Genomic DNA, 24,029 nt, shown 5'->3' on the forward strand with positions numbered 1-24,029 from the left:
TATTTTTCCCTGCTTTTTTGTATTCTTTGGTGATTAAATGATTGCTGAATTGTAAAAAACAAAGTCTAGACAATCAAATTAATGCTGATAGGCTCATTTCCGAAATACCAAATTTCCATTTTTCTCTTTGAGGTCACAGAGTTGCTCTGTTCAATAATTTCATAGTCAACTTCACATTATGAAGAGCAAATTGAAATGTGTTGAGTGGCATGACTAGAATTATTAATCAGATTTATCCAACTCAGTAGTAAGGGCTTCTGCTGTATTACTGTAGTAATAGAAATGAATATATTCATAGAACCTGCATGCAAACAAGCCAATGTGCCAAGGCTATGCTCACAGTAAAGTATGCTTTTTTGACTTTGTCTTTGGTTATTCATGCACACCCTATTGGAAAATTCTTCAGAGGGGTTGTGGTTACATTGTAACCAAGGTTATGCTGTTAATGGCACTGTGGTATTCAGACTACCTAGTGGTATTGAGTCAGTTCCTTCTCTGTCACTCCCTACTACGTGACACGGTTAACTACTGCAGCCTTCCTTGACTATCAGTTGCTATGCCTATTATGCAGATATCTGTTACTATCCAGACTGTTTAATACTTTTACACAATCATACTTTTACTCGGCAGCAATATCTGTACCAACAAAGTAAATGATGTACTTTGTTTTATTTTGCGTGTGAGTAGAGAGGTCATTGTTGGAACTCACTGTAACCTACTTTGTAAGAAATAATTGTTGTATTTGAAACATGCAGGCTATTTGTATTGATTCATTTTGTCGTTTTAGTGTCTACCTGCAAATATATGGAGTTCATTTTATTACAATTTGTTACAAATCAATGTAATTAATTTTCTTGAAACTCGAAAATACGAGCTGCAAGCAAAAGCACCATCCGCACAGACTGTCGGACACCCTGAAAGCAACAAGCTTGACTGGACCGGACAAAACGCCCACTGCAGTGGTGCCGTACACTCCGAGTAGACGGAGATAAACGAGGTTCTTTTTTCAGCCTTAAACGTCGGTCTGGTGAGTATGTGGTCAGATATAAGATGAAAACGCCTGTTTGTCTGTCTAACTGTGAGATAATGTAGTTAAACTTTGTCCTGCCATCGGCAACGCAGGTGGGACATTTATTTTTTCAGGATTTTCAGGACGGCTATCTTGAAGAAGAGGGGGGGAAAGTTTGACTTACACGGAAAAGGACTTAAGTGTCTGTGTATTGATTCGTAGCTTGTGATGCTGGAGCACAACAGCACAGGTTAAAGTCTAAAATGTCCGAGACCGGGCTTTTTTCTTTTCTTTTCTTTTCTTTTTTTTTTTAAGGGGGACCCATGTTCGTTTCCTCCTAATTCTTCTGGACAGACTGTTAAAAGCAGGAAGGCCTTGTTAGAAAAGAGTTAACGGCCAGCTTAGGTGCTCTAAAATCAGACAAACTGTTTAATTTCATTTCAATTTTATTTGTCATTTCATAGTTTGCAGTAGGCACGAACACAGAAAGGAAACATGGCTTTATTTACAGGGGCGGTTAAAGGATATTTTCAAATTTGGGTTCACAAGGGGAACCAAGAGGATAAGGGGGGCGTGGGGAATACTATGTTAAAAGTAAACCTCAGGGTGTTTTTGTTTGTTTTGTTTTGTTTTTGTTTTTTTGTAGTGTTCTACAATCTGTAGTGCCCCACTACAGATTGCATTACATAAAAAGTGGAACTGCACAAGAGTCCACTAGCACCTACTTGGCTTGATTTTCCTCTGCTCTACTCTGTTCAATTTCTGTCATTTTCCATTGCAATTGGCAGGCTAAACCTAGGGCTAGTTGCAAATCTATGGCAGTGCTTACACATATAGACATATAGAACATGCATGACTTTGGACTCTGGGAGGAATGCAAAGTATTGGGAGAGAATGCATAATTGCATGGGAAGAACATGTAAACATTAGACACAGTTTGGCCCCAGCCGGCCAATGGATTCAAACCCAGGACCTCCTTACTGTGAAATAAAATAGGAAATAAAGTTACTCAATCAAATTAATAAGAAGCTCACTGACCACAGATACTGGATGTGGCTGAACCACACTGGGCCGGACTGAAGAAGCTGGACTACATGGTGGTTCAAAGGCACTCATCTGTGCTGTTCCCGACCCTGTCTCCTTGTCACCTCTTTGGGTTTTATACACCCTGCTCGCTCTCCCTGCTATCTCCACATCATCCGCCTCTTACTCCTCCTCTTCTTCATCCAACTCTCCCACCACTGCTCTCTCCTCCCTCACCTACAGCTCTTTGTTCTCACTTGAAGCTTCGTCTCCTGAAAAAAAGATGACAAACCTTAAGGAAAAGTTAAGGATAACCTCAGTGACTTACCTCACTTTCACTGTCATCAGTCAGTAGTGAGATTCCTGGACTTATAGAAAGTTTATAGCCTCCTCCAGGGTAAATAAATGTGGACGCTTCGCACCTGGTAAACAGAGATCTTGCAGACTATACTTACTACAGATGAACACCAGTGACTGGGTAAATTATCATAAAAGATTTATTTGATGGATACCTGTTTTTTATTCCCTTTTTTAAAAATTTATATTTATACAGTTTTCTCCATTGCCATTGAAAGAGTGGTTTATTTTCCACGAACCTTGTCTTTATACAGCCACAGTCGCCCCCTATTGGCTGAAAAAATAATTAAATAAAAAGAAAGAATGGTAATAATGGATGTTACCACTGCTGCACTGGGTTTACTTATCAGATCTGGAACCTCCTCTCACCTTCTATACAATGGACCCATTTCAGAAGCATATACATTATGTTGATCAATAATAGTTATTGACTCAGCAACTCAGCAGAATATAATTTCCTTGTTATGCTGCTGAGAAGCAAATAATCTATAGAATAATTTATTAATACATTTAAATGAATTATTAAAAAACAAAATCTTCAAGGTAACTGCTTATTGAAACTTCAAAATAAAACTTGATTCACTGCTATTTATAGACACACCTATGCTTTTTTTCGTCAGTTTTGTTTCCTTTTTCTGTTCTTCATATATTAGTCACAAATGCTTTAGAGAGAGAGCATTGTTGGAGCATTGTTGCTCCACAACATGTCAGATAAAATCTAAAAACAAGGCAATTAAGGTAAATTATCAAGAGATAACTGAAGTATTGTAGAAAATGCTGTAGATGCAGAGATGAAACCCCATTCCCATTTATTGTTTATGAGTGAAGGTAGATGGAATATCTCAAAGCCTGAATGAAGTGAAAATTTCATGCATGGAGAGACAATTTTTCCTTTCGTTTTCCTTCTTCCTTTGTAGACAAGCTGACCCTTTAGCAAGCTTACTAGCTTGCGTGTTTACCTTATTCATTTTCATCCCCAACAAATGATTTATTCATCACTTTTCCTCTCAGATCTACACCTACAGTGATATGTGTATTATTCCTGGTTTGGCAGACAGAAAAGCTGCACCATTTTCTTTTATGCTCTGTCCGCTGAAGGATGCTATTTAGATCAATTGTATAGGTCTAAGTGCTTTCCACACCCACGGCCTTTTATTTACAGGGCCAAGACTATAAGCTCAATTAATGATTCATAGGGACATGTCCTAGTAATAATTCAAAGATGCGGTTTGTGATATAACAAAAGCATGTTATATTGGGGCCTTGGACGCTGCATCACTAAACAACTAGTAATATGTCGTGCAGTGAGAAGTCTGGGACATGGGACTTATGTGCAGCTGGATAAGTGTAAATGTGTGAACAATACTTGTTTAGCTATTTTTGGGTAAAGAAAGGAATGTAAATGCTAAAAAAACATCTAAAGAAAACTATAGTAAGATTTTTTTTTTTTTATTGTGATACACTTTTTTAGCAGTACTTTGCAGGAAAATGTAATGTTTCCAACAAACAAATCTGCACTTTCAGAACTCAACTGAAGACAAAAAGATGTCGGTGGGTTATAAAGATGACCAGAACGACTGGGTGACCGTGTGCCTCAAGTACCTGCTCTTTGTTTTCAACTTTCTCTTCTGGGTAAGTGGCTAGTAATCCTCCTTTCAAGTAATATGTACTCACAGAGACCTCACCACCATAACTAAACTTTACATTTAACCTCCTGGTGAATTGGATCGTTATTGACAACATCAGTAGCAACTCGCGTTTTCTCACAGTTGTCCACTGTAAACATGTCTGTGTTCCTTTAAAACTGCTTTTTTAGAGACATTGCTCATACAGAGCCACATAGAAACAGGAAGAGGATTAAGGAAAGTTTTAAGTCTTCCAAGGCTGAGCTATGGACTGAGTTCAAAGTGAGTCATAGATTATTTAGGGCTTGTCAGTGTATTCTGGCCACACAGTGTATCAAACCTGCTCTCTGGCACCACACTTTATGCTGCTGTAGCTCTCCGCTAAAGCTCCGCTCTCTTACAGCATCAGTGCAGAGTCTTCGGGCTTACAGAGTCAAAAAAAAAGATTTTGAGGAGAGAGAGACAGATCCGTAAGTGGGAGAGGTTAGAAAGAGAAAAGGGATCAAGCTTTAGCTTTAGGCCTCTACTAAATTCTCTGTTGCCACCTAACAACCAGTCTCTTGAGGAAAAATTGTATCATTTTCCTCTGAAGGCTGTCCTCCACCTCGCAACACTTTTTTTTTTAAGAGGGCATTTTTGTCCACCCCCTACACAAATTAATCATAGGCGGGGGAGCAGTGCGTACTCTGTGAGGATGAACTGGCATTGGCCATTTCTGTTTTTCACTTTCTTAGCACATTACTTTTAAAAGAGAGTGCATCATCTAGGGATTTCTCATTTGTCCCTGTTTTTCACGGCGCTGTTATTGGCAGTCATCAAAAACACAGATATCATTAGTTAAAGCAAAATTTAATAAAGTAATGTTTGACATGTGCTCAGAAAATAATCCAGCTGATCTGATTAATGCCCGGTTAAAGCATGATTGTTTGGTTAATTGAGGGTAGAATGAAATATAAATTTGGCAGTATATCGTAGTGTTTCCCCTTCCCCTCCAAATTTGACTTTTTCAATTGATTTTTTTATATGTTATTTATTATACAGGGTGGGCCATTTATATGGATACACCATAATAACATGGGAATGGTTGGTGATATTAAAGTCCTGTTTGTGGCACATTAGTACATGTGAGGGGGCAAACTCCTCAAGATGGGTGGTGACCATGGTGGCCATTTAGAAGTCAGCCATCTTGGATACAACTTTTGTTTTTTCAATAGGAAGAGGGCCACGTGACACATCAAACTTATTGGTAATGTCACAAGAAAAACAATGGTGTGCTTGGTTTCAACGTAACTTTATTCTTTCATGAGTTATTTACAAGTTTCTGACCACTTATAAAATGTGTTCAATGTGCTGCCCATTGTGTTGGATTGTCAATGCAACCCTCTTCTCCCACTCTTCACACACTGATAGCAACACCACAGGAGAAATGCCAGCACAGGCATCCAGTATCCGTAGTTTCAGGTGCTGCACATCTCATATCTTCACGCCATAGACAATTGCCTTCAGATGACCCCAAAGATAAAAGTCTAAGGGGGTCAGATCGGGAGACCTTGGGGGCCATTCAACTGGCCCACGACGACCAATCCACTTTCCAGGAAACTGTTCATCTAGGAATGCTCGGACCTGGCACCCATAAAGTGGTGGTGCACCATCTTGCTGGAAAAACTCAGGGAACGTGCCAGCTTCAGTGCATAAAGAGGGAAACACATCATCATGTAGCAATTTCAAATATCCAGTGGCCTTGAGGTTTCCATTGATGAAGAATGGACCCACTATCGTTGTACCCCATATACCACACCAAACCATCACTTTTGTTGTTCCAACAGTCTTGGAGGGATCCATCCAATGTGGGTTAGTGTCAGACCAGCCTCGTTGAGATGCTGCAGTAGCTGGAGTTTGTAAGGGTGCCATTTGTGAGTAGCTAATATCCGCCGAAGGGATGTTCGACTAATGCCACTCTCCAGTGACATGCGGCGAGTGCTACGCTGTGGGCTCTTGCTGAATGAAGCTAGGACAGCCACTGATGTTTGTTCATTAGTGACAGTTTTCTTGCGTCCACATTTTGGCAAATCCAACACTGAACCAGTTTCACGAAACTTAGCAAGCAGTTTGCTAACTGTAGCATGGGAGATGGGTGGTCTCGTAGGGTGTCTTGCATTGAAATCTGCTGCAATGACCTGGTTACTGCGTTCACCAGATATCAACACAATTTCGATCCGCTCCTCACGTGTTAACCTCTTTGACATGTCAATGGCTGTGAACAAAGAGAAACTTGTAAATAACTCATGAAAGAATAAAGTTACGTTGAAACCAAGCACGCCATTGTTTTTCTTGTGACATTACCAATAAGTTTGATGTGTCACATGGCCCTCTTCCTATTGAAAAAACAAAAGTTGTATCCAAGATGGCCGACTTCTAAATGGCCACCATGGTCACCACCCATGTTGAGGAGTTTGTCCCCTCACATATACTAATGTGCCACAAACAGGACTTTAATATCACCAACCATTCCCATTTTATTATGGTGTATCCATATAAATGGCCCACCCTGTATATGGATATATTACTAATGCAGTGTGTCAAGCCTTTCTGATATAGGATATTTAGGACCGATAACAATATTTAGTGATTTTTAAATCTTTTATATATCAGCCGATATTTTTTTTTTTCTTTCAAAAATGGTAAACATAAACTCGTTTCCCTCACACATGCTAGGCACAGTTATATATACCAATGCAGTTTAAAAATCTTAATTTATTGACATAATCTTAGATTATTAATTTACACTGTCTGGCGGACAAGTACACTCTGATGGTGAAACTATGTAGCATCCATACTCAACATGGGTGAAGGTTGTTCCTCCTGTCTCTGCTTTTCTTGTTTAATTATCATCTATTGACTGCTACAAACGCCGGCACTGATATATCGGCAAATAGCTACTCTGTGGTCCCCTCACATGATCGCATGAACCACATCCTGATGCTTGTACTGCCATTTTACTCTGCCTCCTCCTTGTCAGTTACAGCTGAGGATGGTGTGATTGTGTTTTCAGCTTTCTGCTTTCTTCAAACCTGGCAAAGATTTCCTCTTGGACTCAAGAATGAACTGATTAGATTTTTGTGGTAAAACATTTCTGGCAACATTTCAAGTTATGTAAGATGTTTAAGGTTAAGTCTGGATAGACATGGATGTAAAGTGCAGCTTCACTACTTGGCAGATACTAAGGTGGTAATTTTATTTTGAGCAGTGACAGTACAGAGATATGAGAACAGTATTGGGAACTACATTCAGAAAAAGTGATAGCCAACTTAAAAAAAATGTAATTCAGTGGAACTTAATTGTTAGAAGAAATGTCTTTACAGTGTTAGAGAAGGGTGATTTCCCACTGGTTGGTCCTCGGTTGAATATGTGATGTTGTGAATAAGAGGTCCTTCCTTCTAAAGGAAAGGGATGGGAGGATGAAGAAAGACTCTGTCAGGCATTTCCTATTTGCCCTCCTTTGAAACTCGCAAGATGAGAAAAAGAGATCAGGAAGCCACCCTGGATCAGTTACTCTGTATTGTTTCTAAGGAAGTGGTCATTATGCCCTGGCTTGATTGCAGACGTCTCACCGCTCCTGTTAGTTGTTACGCATGGCCACTTTTCTCTGTTTCTCATTCTGTTTCCTCTTTTTTTCTTGCCTCCTTTATGCCTTCTTCCTCTGTTCTATTTCCTTTTCTTTTCCTAAGTGACTCATCTAAAAGCTTTGAGTTCACTTTAAATTGATCACTTCCTGCCCTGAAAAATGTTTCGCTTGAATGTTACAGTACTTGTGTTTTGCTATTCTTTAATAATAAACTGACATAGCACACTTAGTTACATTCTGTTAAATTTCATATCTCGTGCATTTTTTGTCTCTGTATGACACTTCGTGCTGCACTAAACATTTTTATTAATGTTTTTATTCAGATGTCGTTTTAATCCTGTTACTTTTTCTCTGCTTCTCTTAATTCTTCTCCAGATGGGCGGAGCTGCTGTTCTGGGTGTGGGCGTGTGGACACTGGTGGCAAAGAGCGACTACTTGAGCCTATTGGCCTCCAGCACTTTTGCTGTGTCAGCATACATCCTCATCTTGGCTGGCAGCCTGGTGGTAGTTACAGGCTTTTTGGGCTGTTGTGCAGTCATCCGGGAGCAGAGAAGCTGTCTGTCCACGGTGAGAGACGAGAGACTGATGGATGGGGGTTTCTGCTGAGATCCAGGCATTTGTTTGTAGATGTAAAGGTGTGGGTTAGGCTTACACTTAGGATTCAATGTAGAGTCTGTGTTTAAAATTAAGCTGCACGTAGATCATAACTCAGATCTTACAAAAATTATATTTTGATGGCAAACACTAATGCTTTTGAAACAGTTACCAGTTTGTAATTTAAAGGTTTAGAGGAGTGTAGTTTTTTTGAGAATGAGCATGAGAGAGTTAATTATATATATATTTTTTTCCAAGGGTATTTTTGCTGTAATATAGGAGGTCAAAGTGCAGATGGTCAATGCGGGGAGTGAAAGTGTACATGGACAGTAATTTTGCTGTGATTTGACTAAAGAACACTGCATCTGGAAAACCTAAAAAATCTGTTTAATAATACTTATTAATGTAGAGTTTGAGCAATATTTTTGTCTTAATTTGCCATCCATCCAAGACTGCGAGTCCATATTTGCTAGTGGAGTATCCACTTTTTTATGTTGAAAGGTCACTTCCACTTATGCCGGGCTCACACTGTGCGATTTTTTTCAGTCGCGCGATTCAGCTCCTGCTCAAACTGTACGATTGACTCGCAGGGGTTAGAAGTTCATAGGTCACGATGCAGGGTCTCACACTATACGGCCCGATGCTCTGATGCGACCTGAGTGCTCACACTGTGCGTCCATAAAATGAAGGTTATAACAGAAATTCTGTTGCTCGCTCTCCCTCTGTGTCTTTCACTCACACAGACACGCACACCATCAACTTTGCTATATTGCTAATGAAAAACATTGATCAGGCAGCTGTGATTGAGCAGCAATTAAAATCCAACTATTTTCACGGTTGTTGTGGTCGTGATAATTTTGTGAGGCCACATCGAAAAGGCTCGGGTGAGCTTGCCATAGTTCTACAAGTTGTGCCTCCATCGCTTGTGTCCAGATCACGCGCTGCACAGCCGTGCTGCGCCGTCTTTTTCGCTGACATTTGTGTTTGCGTGTGCGCAGTGTGAAAAGCTGCGGTGAGGATTTCAAACAGGCCAAGCGATTGATGATCGGGAGCTGGTCGTGAGGTGTTAATCGCTTCTCGTTACCCCACGTAGACTACACGATGCACGACGCACGATGAAGGCCAGAATCGGGCCGATCACTAAAACGGTCGCACGACTCAAAGATCGGCTCAAAATGGGCCAAAAATCGCACAGTGTGAGCCCGGCATTAGCCAGCTAGCCCTTGCATTTCCCATCACGTTTTCCTTTCTTGTAGGCAGTTTGGGCCATTTTTTATTTTGGCATCCCTGGTCATTATTCAGCAGCTTAACAGTCTCTTGTGTTGTGGTCACACTGGCTTTATATGTCATTACGCCAAGGTTGCAGAGATGGAAAAACACTCTTACAGTCCAAGACGATTGATTCGGACTCTGTCTGGTGAACGAGAATAGAATAATTCACTTAAGAAAGCATGGGTGTGCTTGCCTCCTCGTTGAGCACAGCAGTCCCACTCTAGCATAAATAGAATGTAACTGAATGGGGAAACACTGCAGAAGATAAATAATAAGTTATGTAATAACAGCCCTGATAGTCTACTGGTTCGTGGTTCTAGATTGTCCACTGTGAGAAGCTAGATGCTCGCCCAAATGTGGCAACATGCGATGGCGCTCATCCATGCTAAACCTGGTCTAAGGTCTATCGCTAGATGTTGACGAATGACGCTGACGGGGCCCTCGCTGTCCTCATTATTTTACAGAGACAGGACCCAGTGGGAGAGAAGGAGGCGGGAGGTGAACGTTCTCTGCCGCAGGGCTATTTATAGGTTTGTCTATCTACTGGTGACGGATGGAGAGAGAAAGGGCCTTGCAGGAGTGAAGAGGTAGATGTGTAGAGGAAATGGAATCTGCGGTGCAGTTTGGTTCAACTGCATTTTTGTGCTATTTATAGATTTGTTTGGGAAGAATAATGAGTGATGCTAGCATGTACAGTAAGTGTTGTGTGCATAGAGAAGTGTGAAGTTGGCATTTTGTGTGGGTAGCAGGCACACAGAGACTGAAGTGCTTTTTTCACAATCTTGTAACCAAGAGAGACGCAGAGCAGGCTGGGTTTCTGCTCAGCATCATTACTGCGATAGCTGCAAAACAAAAAGAACATCTGTTTGTGCGTGTGTTAAATATTTCTTCCTTACAGCTGTTTGTTACCAATAGTTTTCAATCACTTTGTTTGGTGCATCTAGCAGGTTGTGCAATAGCATCTGTGTCTCCATAATGGTTCTGAGTTACGCTGTTGTTTCCCCCGCTCTGTGACAGCTGGTCCCTGTTAGGTGCGTGTTTGTGTGTCTGTTTGTATATGGACTTGCGTTATGTGGAATGAGCCATGTTTTGATGGGTGTACAAACCATCTGATGAACAATAAAAAGTTGGGTTATTTAAGTGTGGGAAAGCTGGAGTTTTGATCTTGCTCATTTTGCAGCAGTCTATCAAAGTACTCTCTGTGTGGGCAATCAGTTCCTCACACTGTTTGCATAACAGTACATACAACAGTGCTTGGCATTAAGAATGACGCTTACAGTTAAAGCCTCTGTTATTCTTATTTTTATTTTTTGCCTCAGCACTCATCTCACGTCTGATTCTTTTTAATTCTTGCAGAGGAAAACTAAACACAGTATTTGAGAGTAGCGCTCAAATACTAAGCAAACACTACCCTCAAATAATAATATTTGAGGATGACGCTCAAATACTGTGCTAATACTGTTTTGTTTTTTCTAAGATAATTTCAGACGTCAGTTATGATAAATAGTGAAACTTTATTCTAGTAATGTGGGGAGCTCTGTAAAGATGCCCAGGAGAAATGGGTTTCTGCAGCCTGTCAAATTGCTTTCTGGTTGTCTCATTTCATGCAGGACTGCCATCTGCCTTTGAAGTGACAGATGCAGTGCGGTGACAGTTGATGAAAGTTTATATTGAGCCATCACAAGCGTGAGCAACTTGAGTTAGCAACCAGATACTTCAGGCGACTACTGAGCTAATGAGTGTTCAGTCAAATTTACTGAAATTCTTTTTTTGCTGTCTCTTTCTGTTCTTTCTCTCATCCACAGTATTTTATCTGCCTCCTGTTTATCTTCTTGATCGAACTTGTGGCCGGAGTACTAGCTTATGTATACTACCAGAGGGTAAGTGGTCACTTTTTACTGGTTTAGCTGAGTGATGTTCTGCAGTGATGAGCCAAGCTGCAGTTTATCCTTGTTGAAATAACTGCAGCAGCTAATCTATGCCTGCAGGCACGTTGGAAAATGGGGTTAAAAAAAACTTCTATCCAGATGACCATCATCAAACTAGTGTGTTTGGGCATTTCTCATATTAATACACTACAGATGGGATAGCAGAGAGACTACTAGATATAGGAATCGTTTGTGATTTACTGGATGTTAATCATAATCATGTTTTGGGTTTGAGTTATACATATTATGATTTTTTTTCCCTTCTTGGTATATATCAAAGAGCAGGGGTTTTGCAAAGCAGATAAAGTTCTGCAAGAAAAGTTTGAACATTCACATGTCAAGATGTCAGTAAGGAAACGGGGCAGAGGCTAAAAATAAACAGAACATATCTTTTTTTTCTTTCTTTCTTGAGCACTTGCTTGGCATTTGAAACATCTTTCAGCTCACCTTTGACTAAGCTGCATTTCGTTAGTGTGCATTTAGGCTGCTGCTAGTATTAGATTGTCCTGTGCTGAAGCAAAAATTGCAGATTACCAGTCAGGCTGTTGTGGTGGCAACTTGTGACTGGGAAAGGTAACGTAGGGGAAAAATTAGTATTAAAAAGCCAAAAAACAAAGGCCCCTAGGGAGGAGATCATGGTGAGTTCAACTATAATTCACAAAATCTGTTTATTTGCTGACTCTTCCTACACCTACGTGGAGTTAAACGGCCAGAATTTGTACACAGGTACATCTTATCTGCATCGGATATTATTATGTAGTCATTATTATTTGATGATTTGTTATCATTATTTCATTTATATTCACAAAATCGTTCATGATGATTACATCCACAAAACTTTAATTATGCATTATACATTATAAAGTCATTATATTGCTTGATGGCTACGTACTAGCGGTCTAAAATGACCCCTTTGCAGGATTTAATAAAACTAAAGCATGGAAATGTAGTAGAGTGTCAAAGAAGACTTAAAAAAACAAGCAAACAAACAAAGATATTTTTTTTAAAGTTAAATAATTATAATAAAACACCTGGTATTCTCAGAAAGTCTCCAACTCAGGTACTCATCCACCTTGATCGCTTCTTAATTTCTGAGATCAGATAAAATGGGGCGTTCTCAGAGCGATACGGCAGTAAAACCTGCCCTATGATTGACTGGCGGATGGATAGAGAGAAAGAAAGAAGTAATTTTCAGTCTTTAGGCAACAAAACTTGGTTAAGTTGGTTAAACTGCTTGGTTAAGTTTTGTGAAAGAGGGTCAAAATGGTCTGTTTTACAACATTAACCACATGTCAGAACATATTTCTGCAAGAAAGCCCTGAAGGCAAACTTCTCCCGTCAGGTCTTTTCACTTATACAAGCTCAGACGTCAGCTGCAGTGATGATCCTTTCATTCATTTGTATTTTGCAGTTACAGGATCAACAGGGTGATGTTAGATTGCTGTAGATGATGGCTACCTATTGTTTAAGAATGAATTCAGCTGTGCTTTTTGTGAATCAAAGAGACTAATAATATAATAAGTTATAAATAATTGATAAATTATTCATTAAAAACAATTATAATAAAAGAAAATACAGTGACATCAGTATTGTAAAAATCAGAAGGGAACATTCGAGTGAGAGTGTGGAACCGAGCAGGAATAAAGGTTTTCTAAAGCAGCATCCTTAGTGATCCTCATCTGATGACCTGACTCTCTGAAGTTTATCTAACACATTTAGATAATATTGGCATTTAGTTATCGCCCAAACATCTGGCTGTCAGTCAGCTTCAGTCAGTGAGGGCTGCATAGTGCATCATGTAATCTTTGGGCAGATTTATTGTGATGGAAGAGGGTTCAGTACGGGATAGAATCACTTTAAAGATAAAGATTTGCATTGTTTCCTGCACTGTGTGTGAGTGTAAGAAAATATATCCAGACATCAAAGGCTGTATTTCTAGTCAATTTTTTAGCGTCTTGTTTATCTGTATTCTGCATCACAGCACTCCCCAATGCTACCAATCTATCATCCCCTTATCCTCTCCCTCACTTCCACACTATTTGCACCTACGTATCACTTTTTTCAATGCCCTTCTTTGTAGACATCGCACGTGTAATCATAAATTAAGCAGCCCGTGGGGGGGTTACCATAAAAACATTTGTTTTTACCCCAAAATGATCCCCCCCACCCAGCCCTCCAGCCTTCCCATCTACTCTGTTTCAAACACACTGTTTCTCACTGTGTATGCCTGCTGTCTCTCTCTTTGTTCCTCATTTCCAGCTGAGTGAGGAGCTGAAGCAGCATCTCAACCACACTATGACAGAGAACTACGCTCAGCCAGGAAAGGAGGCAGTCACATTTGCGGTTGACAATCTACAACAGGATGTATGAAATATATTTACAAACTCATCTGGTGTCAAGTTTCTGTAAGATTATATTTCGCCCTCAGCATGCGTGGTTAAGTATACTTGTACTTGTTATAAATTAATGTGATATATGAAGCTGAAAATTATGCTGATGTGTAGCAGAAGAAGAAATGGCTCATCACTCTGTGTATTCTATCTGGGTTTAGACAGAGCATTGTTCCAAAGATGACAAGTGGAACAGCCAGAGTGAAAGTAGTCCCTGAGAGGAAAATTACTGCTGTGAAAATATATTTATATAGTGGCTTGATGTTAGGAATTTGTTTACACTAGATGATACATGAAACCATATTTTAATCAGAATGAGGGATATGGTCTCACACTGTGGAACTAAAGTCTGCACTTTCCTTTTTCTATCTCTCCAGTTCAAATGCTGTGGCAGCAACAACTCTCATGATTGGACTGTGAGCAAGTACATTGTGTCAGGGCAAGCAGAAGGCAGGGCGGTACCTGACAGCTGCTGTAAGACCATCACACCTCACTGTGGAAAGAGAGACCACCCCTCCAACATCTACAAAGTGGAGGTCAGTGCAATACATGCTTCTGGCAAAATGACAGCAGGCTTATTCAGCCTGACTGTTCCTCCTGTAGGCTCTATATCTTACAATAATCTCTTGTACAGTTTTGTGAAATGTGTTGCAACTTGGCTATATCCCTGACTTGAGTTATAAATATCAACTGAGTGCTTTTGCAATCAAAGATGAGTGATGATAGCCTAAAAACAGAAAAAAGAGATGGAAGCAGTGAGTATACTAATAACTATGTGTAGGCAGTAATCAAAGGAAATCAGTGTTATCCAGTTGTTCAGGGTGATTGCTCATCTTCACAGTCCATTTTTTTTTTTTTTTTTTTTCTGGTTCATGCCATATTTGAAGAAATTAAACTGGTGTTTTTTTCACTTCTGGTCTTAGCCAAACCATTTTCAAATATCTGAGGCTGATATTTCATTTCCTGAAATGAAAAGCATCCATCTACTTTCCTAACTGCTGCTGGGTTGCAAGGTCGACGTAGGGCAAAAGGCAGAGATAAACCTCTGTTCATGCTGTCAGATCTGTGGGCATTATTTTTGCTAACCTCCCAATTGTTTTTGGGATGAAGCTGTGGCACCCAGAGGAAAGTCACAGGCTAAACATGCAAACTCCACACAGAAATGCCCGAGCTGAGTGAGATTTGAACCAGGAACCTTCTTGCTTTGAGGCAACAGTGCCAGGCAGTGCAGCTCTGTGCAACCCTGAAATTAAACAGAGTGACTCACAAAAAATGCCAGCAAAAACACGAGTTTAAAACTTTCTTCTGATAGAATGAGCTGTAAGAAAAATGAATAAAAGATGAGGTTTTGAATGCTTATCCACGCTGCACAGGAGAGGCTCTTCCGCCTTCTCGTGTCAAATCACTCAGTTTCTTCTTATCCTTCACAATGCGCTACCTGCATCATGTGCAAAGACATAAGCATGAAGACATATCCTGAGAATTTAAATAAAATGGTTTGTGAATGATGACTGTATCTATGTTCACTTGTAGGTTTAGGATGATTTTTATTTTTTTTTTACTTTACTGTGAGTGTTATGAGCCCTCTTTCTGTAAATATGCCTGTGGGGTGATGAGGGAGTAAAGAAGGACTGAAAATATACTTAAATAATCAAGAACATCCCAGATTCAGTAAAACCACACAATTTCTGAAGGATGTCTTGTTGCTTGCTGAAGCAGTTTAAACTATAGCTATGCAGAAATGCAGACAAAGCTTTGTTGTCTAACTCATAATCTAGTGTAAATTTTAACTCTGTAGGGTGGCTGCATCACTAAGCTGGAAAAGTTCCTGGCAGATCACCTGTTGGTTATCGGTGCAGTGGGGATAGGAGTGGCCTGTCTGCAGGTAAGTAATATATACACCCAGTTCAGATGGTTGGTGAAGAAGCAGGATGCATTTCTACTGCCTTCTCCCTGAGCATACAGTGCTTTATACAAGCCCAGTTGTTATCAGAAATGAGAAACTGCTTTTACCTTTTGTGAGTGGAATGCTGCCCCATGTTGAATTAAAAGAAAAAAACACTCCTATTACTGAATGTACCCTGGCAGGTCAGGATCCTCTAAACGGACACGTCTTTTCATCTCATCCGATTCTTTCTGTCATCATTATATGAGTTTGGTCCTTCTGCCTATTCAGTTTAGTCTAAGATGGGCTTTTTAGTATTGCAGAGCCCAAGGATAGTTTTTTTTTCTTTTCTCTTTTTATTTTTTTTGGACTTTTCTACCAGCTAACCACCCTGTCTTACTGTAGCGGCAAACCACGTTTAAATTAACTTGAGGTCAACCTAGAACTAAACAAATCTCCTCTTATTGTTTCCAGTGGTGTTTTTAAGACTGACAAGTCCACCACTTTACATACAGCTCAGTTTTAATTGGGCACCAGGGGACTGAGAATAAAGACATGAAGCCAGGATTTCACTGCCATAATTATAAAGACTGCAAAAAGCAAAAGATGAGATGACCAACCGTGCAGTCTCTGTGATGCTCACCGCTATTGGTAAAGGGAATTTAAGCAGAGCAGTGGCTATAATATAAAGACTTTCTCACAAGAACCATCTGAAGGGACTTTGTTGAGCATTTAAATGAGGTGCTGAAAATATTGTGAATATATTGAATACATGACGTACACAGTGTAATTTTGTCACTTCTCACTCACATATTAGCATTTTTTTGTAATGTAGGCCAACTTTATGTCTCCTCTTTGTTAAATGTTCAGTCTGTCTTAATGTCGGTGTGCACTAATCTGTCTTTGGTGTGTTGTACTCTGTGTGTGTTTGTTATCACTATAGTTGGTCGGGGCACTCTTGACAGCCTGCTTTATCTATCTGCTCTATAAAGAAGAGGAAGAGGACTTTGGTGCATTGTAATTTGGCTCTAGAGCGCTGCTGGTTTAATCTAATCGAGAGGCAAGGTTGGAGGGCACTGTAGATATTTCACATTTGACTGCCTATTTGTCCTTGCGTGGCTTCCTGCTTTGTGTTAAATGCGAGACCTGCTGTCTGCATGTTTACTGGATTAACATGTTTAATTTGTCGTGAAGCATGCAGCGACTTTGCATTTGGTTACGTTTTACAGTTTGTTGCTATGCATTTTGTGATGATGTGTTGCTGTGGGTGATGAGGATGTGACAGCTTATTCAAATGCATCCTGAGGATAGCACAACTGACTTGCTTTTTCACTGTGCTTTGGTTCATAGTGTCATGATTCGTGCAGCACCGCTTCCATCTATGTAGCACCTGCGCTGACAAGAAGTGGGGAAAACACCATAGGGACAGGTGTATTTACAGCATGTAGCAGTGTTTTGCTGTATATCCCTTGAATTCAAACCTTAATGTTTCATTATGGGTGTTGGGAAGTATACGGTATACAACAATACAACCTTAATCTGCAGAAATAATGCAGAAATAATTAACATGCTTTTAATACTCTTTTTAAAAAAATTACAAAAATTTACAGAGTAGCTGCTGCACTTATTACACCTATTTATTTAATATGCTGACACCTTCTATTACATTACCACTCAGAAAAAAAAGCATTAGTGTTGTTGCTATAGTTACTTGCAATCTAAAATAGACTGGGCTTTCATGAACATCATTGAATAGGGACTCGGAGTTGTTTGGGGTGCCCAGATATGTGTTTTTTTGCCATCCCACGAGATGGCATGTTTCTGTCTCTAATGAGTTTACTTTTTAACACTGTTACGTCATTGTTTTTTAGCGTCTTCTGAAATTAGGCCTCAAGAAAACTAAAAAACAGTGTGGCTTTTTTCCTCTTTTTTTTTTTCTCACCTCATGTTCCCTCAGCCAAAATGACTGCATCTTCTATCCTTGTGCATAACTGTCACTGATGGTTGAGAAGAGAGAGGAAAACAAAACCTTGCTCGAGGAGAAATTATGAGTCAATATTAAATTCTGACTTGCTTGATCAGGCTTCCTCTGGAAGCTTTTAGAGGCACAGAAATGGAATCTGGACACTTGCCTATTTGGCCATCAAGCTTGTAGACCCAGCGGCTTTGGTCAGCTCCTGCTTCCCTTATTCTACTTTGTTTTTAGACTTTTTGCTTGGTGCTGTGTAGTAGTAATTTTAGACATGCTCATTCCTTATTAGGAATTTGCTGCTGGTGAAATTCTAGGCAGAGAAGGATGTTTATAACAGTTCAGCTGATAAAAGATGCAGATATGCTTCATTATGCCATGTTTGAATATTTAAGATGTAATGCATGTAATCGATATAATGTCTAGTTTGCTGATAGGCCAGTAGCGGTCAGCAGGGACAATATCTGTGCATCTCTTTTCTCCATACAGCTGTGTGTTTACACTGATGTCAGATGTGACAGCAAATTTCTAAATGTAAAAAACTTCATTTAAAATACTAGCACAACTGTTGTGGTCTGTTTTCCCTTATTATAGTGATATTTTTGGAAGCCTATTATTTATTATTATTATTATTATTATTATTTAAATTTATTTTGGGACTAATATCACTGGTCGGTATAGACATTTATTGGTTTCAACATTTATATTAGCTGAAAAATGACAGTTTAAAATCTAAAGAAGATACGAGGGAAACACCCTTCAACCATGTTATGACTGATATTGCAGTTTCTCCAGCACGGGGCAGTCTACAAATTCCCTGTTGACAACACATCACTTTGTAACTCAATAAAAACACAACCAGCTGAACCAAGCAGAGACAGGGAGACAATAAATGAGTAAATAAATAAGTACACAAAACAATTTGGGGGGGTTATCTGTTTGTTTTGTGTGTCTGAGTAAACATAAAAAGGTCCCCAGAGCTTTTGCAAAGAGGAAAAACAGTATATTGAGATGTAAATGCATGAATCTGCTTTTTCACCTCACCCAGGTTTATATAGTTTGTTTATGGAAGTCTGTGCGCATACGTTTTGGTGAAATATTGGCTGCTTGACTCCTGACACCACCTAGTAACCAGCTTCATACTTTCCAGCAGTCTCTAACCTCTTCACCTTTAAACCTTCTCTGCCCCACAGTCGGTAGCATTCAAGCTTCCTGCAGTTTTCCATGGCGACTAAGCTGCAGTCTGTGACCTAGCACTTCCTGTTTTCAGATATGTGGAATGGTGTTCACCTGCTGCTTGTACAGAAGGATCAAGATGGACCCTTACTGAGCACAACATGACCCCTGCACACCACCTTCAACAGATGGAGCATGACCTGCTGACACCTAACCAAACTTTAAATCCCTGCATTGTGATCTGATGATCTAAGCGTTGGACACACACGATAGAAACTCAGGCTCATGAGTTTCTGTTACCTAGTCTAGGCTGGATGTTTTTGCATGCTTTAATTTGAACATGACTAAAAAAGGGAACGACTTAATTTGTGTGGTATTCTATGCAACTCATGAGGGTGCGAATTTAATTGTTTATAATTAGGAGATTTATATAGGAGTGTTTCGACAATTCCAAGTCGAGTAGGCCGAGTAAGAGCACAGAGTACAAAGAAGGAAAGTTATCTGTGTGTTTCTGTCTTTTGTAAACACAATGTGCCTCTTACATAATTCTACTGGTAAATAATTATGTATAAATTCAGTGCCTGAAGTCTTGAAAGTGAGCTGTCAATACACTGTGATAAACTGCAGCAAATGAACGGGGTCATGTTTATATTTGTAGCTTTCTTTAATTCTAACATGTTGGCTGAGTGATGGTAATCAAAATAAACTTTGCAGTATCAATAATGCTCATATGTATGGCTACAAAAAAGAAAATTTTTTATTCCATTTAAGAAAGTGATAATTTTCTGTAAAGGCTGCTAAATCTCTGAATTTAGAGCTCCATCTAGTGGTCAGCATAGGTAACTTGATTTGAGGATGGTAAATGTAACTGTTCATCTTTTGTGAACTTTAAGCTTTTAATACTGCTGATATTAATATAATTATATATTAATTAATATTGCTGATTGTTTTTGGTTTTTATATCGGTGAGTCGGTGAGTCAAATTGAATACGGTTCTTCCTGTTTTTGCTGCCTATTATATGCCTTGCTAGCCTATTTTTTTTTATTTATTTTTTTTTCCTTGTCTTTGTTATATAGCCACCATAATATAGATGTTTTAGCTGCTAAACAGTGGAAAATGGCTGTCTCTATTTCAGGCTATTTAAATCTACCAAAATGTGATGCCATTCTCAGCACTCCACCTTCTGTAAAGGGACCTTACAGGATTTGAGAAAACCTTTTGGAATTGCTAGATTTTCGCAATTAATATTCTTAAAATGTTTTCATCTATTCCTGTCATAGCTGTAGGCCAAGACAATTTGACAAGACCTAATAATGGACAAACAGTTATGTAAAAATAGTCCCAGCTTTTCATGCATTCTCTGTATGAACAACGGCTCGAGGACAGACTGAACTTTTTATTCACGCTGTGTGGACCTTTTACTGAGTGCTTGCAGGTATTTGCCTGAACTCAACTTCATTACAATAACACACAAATCTCATTGTCTTCTGAACCTCCGTCCTCTGTGATTGCTCACACCACGCACACTGGATCAGCATGAGAAGGAGAGCAGTAATTGCCCTCTAAACGGCTCTGCCACATATTACTATTCAGGTATATAGAATATTAAACCTACTGACTAATCGTTCACCAGAAAATATATTTTGTAATATAATATTATACAGCTCCAGCACATGTTTTATTCATGTTCATGACAATTTGAACAACAGTGAAATTTAATCTTGGGCCATCGTTGGTGCTTCTTGAACAGCTTAACTTAGCAGCTGTCTTCAGGTCATGAGACAGCATGTCAGTTAGATTAAGGCCAGAAATCTGACCTCACCATCCCATAACCTGAATTTCATTCATTTTCTGAGATTTTTTTGTTTATTTATTTGTCCGCTTTTGGTATTACCCAACTTTTCCTATGCTCAGGTTATGGGCTGCTGCCTCCATTATGATGCATAACAGCTGGAAATAAGTTCTGGTGTTGTTGTGCGGCTTTTTTCTTTTTGTCGCGCCATCTCTGCTGAACAATTCAACTATCATTTCATCTGTCTGTTGTGGATTATCCAGCTGGTGTTCAGAAATTCTTTTATAGGCTCTTTCTGCTGTATGAATCATAATGTCTTTTTTCTACCCTCCAAGGTTTGTTGAAAGTTGTCAAAAATTAAAGGAATGGCGTGTCTGGAACTAACACTTCTTTTCTCATGTCCTTAACTAAAACACCTGACTCCAAGCAACTTTTGGACAAGTTAGGAGAAGAGGTATTTACTGTAGCACTTTAATTAAATTTGATTATCCTTGTCTAAAAGTGAAGATGAGAAATTAAAGGACAAATCCTGAAAATGTCAATATTTCATAAACTCCCCACCCCCCCCCCCCCCCCCCCCCCCCCCCCCCCCCCCCCCACTGGTATGTTGTTTTCTCTGATTTAAAATTTTGGGTGCTTATATATGTAACTGGTTGTTGATGATATGACACTGGCACGTGCTTCAACTACTGACTGTTTTCTTTGAAATGTGGATCTAGAACTCATAAATAAATGTTTAAATGTTGCATTTAAACAACTGTTGTATTCATGAAAGGGTAATATTAACACTCTGTTTGGGCAGATGCCTGTGATGCTGTGATTCCAGCTTTGTGTTAGTTGATGTGATTAATTAGTAATTTGTTATTTATCTAGACCAGAATCACATGTTTATCCCAGAGAATCTATCAATTTTGCAGCACATGTTTGAATTACACCATGTGCATATATCCAAGAAAAACGTAAGCTTAGGTAAAAGTAAAAGAAAATCCACTAGAGGGAGACAAAGATTCATCATTTGAAGAGATGCAAACTTGCACAACTTAGTGTTGACCCGACTGAACCCTTTTGGTTTTGCCATATGTTCAGAGTGGCTTTCTCACACATCATACCTGACTGACTTCTAGTCTTTGAAAAGATTGTTTTGACAGGCCCTCAGAAATCTGCCAAGTTGGAACTAACACATTTGATGTAAACTGCAGGTCTCTTTGTGCGTTAACCACTGATTGAATTGCAAACTCTGATACCCGTGAGAACTAAACACTGCTCGGCTACTTACTGTAACAGATGAGCAGCGGCAACGCAATTGAATTCATTCATGTTGTACATGCATCACTTGTCTGTTTGTCACAAACAGTGCCTGCTGATTATACACACATCAAATTCACTTTACTCTTCAATTAATCTTCTCATTATGGTTTTACAGCCATGGTTTTGGGCGGTTTTGTAATCTTGTCCCTTTGTATTTAATCTGTGCATTGTAGTAAATAAAGAGTCAAAGTCTTGCAAGATAATGTGAGCTGGATGAACATCTCACTTTGTATATAATGTGTGAGCTCAAGTAAGAGGGCACTGGGAAAGCTTTTGTTACGTGTGGGGTCTTCCACAATTCCACATCGGAAAAATCTCGTAGCGTTCCCAGCTGAAACCGCATTTATTTGTGGCGCAGCACTTGTGCATGTCTGTGTGGTTTTAGGCTATTGTTGAGGAAAAATCTCCATATCTTAAAGAACTGTGCCATGCACATAGGATATTTGTGCGTTACTGTTTGTGCTATATTGCTGCCATATGCTCAAGCTCTTTGTCTTTGAGGCACCAGCTTTCCCCTTTCTCTTTGTTGCCCTGCTCCAGATTACTCACAAGACGCTGCGCCGGTTCAGGGCGATCTATCATTGTCACCCATTTAGGAAAAAAGTTTTAAAAAGAGTTTGGATGTTCTCCAACATTTTGGCTTCGGCGAGCCTATAGAAAGTGTCAGTCTCTTTGTCTTCATCAACTATAGGAGGGTGACTCTCATTTCCTACAGATGTCACACATGCTACAATGTAAAGACATTGACAAGACAGAAACACACGTGCACGCACACAACCAAGAGGCTATACACATTAGCATGCCGTCTGTACCGTTTGCCAGAAAACACCCATGAGGGAGAATTGGGAGCAGCTGGAGATTCACCACTCATGTGTTGAGGCCTCTTTGCATCACAAGGACAAATACACACTGCTTATATCCTCTCTACCTATCACATTGTAGCCATAGGGATGATATTTCAGCAAGATGTCTTAAAGTTACCTAAGAACACATGTTGCAGTCTCATTTATCAGTGGACCATGAATGTGTGTTTGCATGTACAAGGTAACACACTGAAATACTGGCAGTGTTGCTCACAGAAGAGCATGTGCACCCTTGCAAATCAGCCTGACAGCACACATTTAACATTTCTTAGGATGCAAGGTATTTGTTGAGCACTCATAAAAAAGAAAATTAAAAAAAAAATCTGGTACAACCACTTTTGCCTCAAGAAATACACCTGTGCTCAATATGTGCAGAAATACTTAGTTGTGGTAATTAAATGTTGTGGTCCTTTTAGCATAATAGATGTACACAGAAAGAACTTCTGTAACACATTTTGTGTTCACTGGAACATCCCCAAAGGTCTGGTTAAAGATTTGTTGTTGTAGCATTGGTTTTTGTTTTTCCTGAGGACCGTAAGCATTTTCTGATTAAGTAAAACTGAGATTGTGCTTTTGTGGAAGGCCTGGTCTTTAAAGACTAAAAAGAAAACTGAAATGATTAAGACTCAGGTCACAGTAAGAGACACTGCTAAAAAGTTCAATCAAGGGGTCTGAAAGTCCTGAGTTATCTGCACACAATGAGAATGCAGTATTCACAGACCGTATCTTTTCTGGAACAACAAAGTCCCAAAGAGTGATTATCTTACAGCTTAACACATCTCAGCCTGGTGTGCAGTGTGTCCTTAAAAAATTTGAGGGAACTTGAAAAAACTATGTACAGGAACAGCATGTGAAAGTCATGTCCTGAAAAAGTGTGTGTGTGTGTCTGTGCGGGTCTTGTGGAGTAATTAATCCAAATTTTAAATTTTTAGTTCAAATCATCGTCAGTATCTATGGAGGTCAGGTCAGGCCTAAACTATAACAGTGAGTATCTACAGCCATCTGTAAAACACGGTGGATGCACTGTCATTGTTTGGGGCTCCATTTCAGCCAGTGTTGCTGGAGATCTTGTCAAAACTGATGGAATTATGAATGCAGAAAGGTATGGTCAGATTTTGATCTACCATGCAATACCATCTGGAAAACATCTGATTGGCAAATACACTGTCACTGCAGTCAAAACATGCCTAGATAGAAAAACATGGATTGGCC

The 24,029-nt window shown here is 39.5% G+C and overlaps 1 protein-coding gene across 3 annotated transcripts; it reads left to right on the forward strand.

The window, feature by feature from the left end:
• Positions 1–936: 936 nt before the first annotated feature.
• Positions 937–19,791, forward strand: tspan11 (tetraspanin 11). 3 transcript variants are annotated; one of them, XM_063501211.1, is made up of 9 exons: positions 937–1,027; positions 3,914–4,021; positions 8,015–8,206; positions 11,311–11,385; positions 13,693–13,797; positions 14,201–14,359; positions 15,622–15,708; positions 16,652–16,773; positions 18,948–19,019. In XM_063501211.1, exons 2-8 carry the CDS (start codon positions 3,935–3,937, stop codon positions 16,727–16,729), a joined length of 783 nt encoding a protein of 260 aa, XP_063357281.1. In that variant the 5' UTR covers positions 937–1,027; positions 3,914–3,934; the 3' UTR covers positions 16,730–16,773; positions 18,948–19,019. The 3 variants fall into 3 exon arrangements, with proteins under 3 accessions (XP_063357281.1, XP_063357283.1, XP_063357284.1); XM_063501213.1 differs by lacking the exon at positions 16,652–16,773 and having other exon boundaries at positions 18,948–19,791; XM_063501214.1 differs by lacking the exon at positions 11,311–11,385.
• The last annotated feature ends 4,238 nt before the right edge of the window (positions 19,792–24,029 follow it).

Source organism: Pelmatolapia mariae, linkage group LG17 (genome assembly GCF_036321145.2).
Source record: "Pelmatolapia mariae isolate MD_Pm_ZW linkage group LG17, Pm_UMD_F_2, whole genome shotgun sequence".
Classification (NCBI taxonomy): Eukaryota; Metazoa; Chordata; class Actinopteri; order Cichliformes; family Cichlidae; genus Pelmatolapia; species Pelmatolapia mariae.

Coding starts and splice junctions, on each gene's coding strand:
- tspan11 (XM_063501211.1), top strand. CDS start 3,935: ATGTCGGTGGGTTATAAAGATGACCAGAACGACTGGGTGACCGTGTGC. Junction 4,022..8,014: donor TTTTCAACTTTCTCTTCTGG/GTAAGTGGCTAG, acceptor ATTCTTCTCCAG/ATGGGCGGAGCTGCTGTTCT. Junction 14,360..15,621: donor CCAACATCTACAAAGTGGAG/GTCAGTGCAATA, acceptor TTAACTCTGTAG/GGTGGCTGCATCACTAAGCT.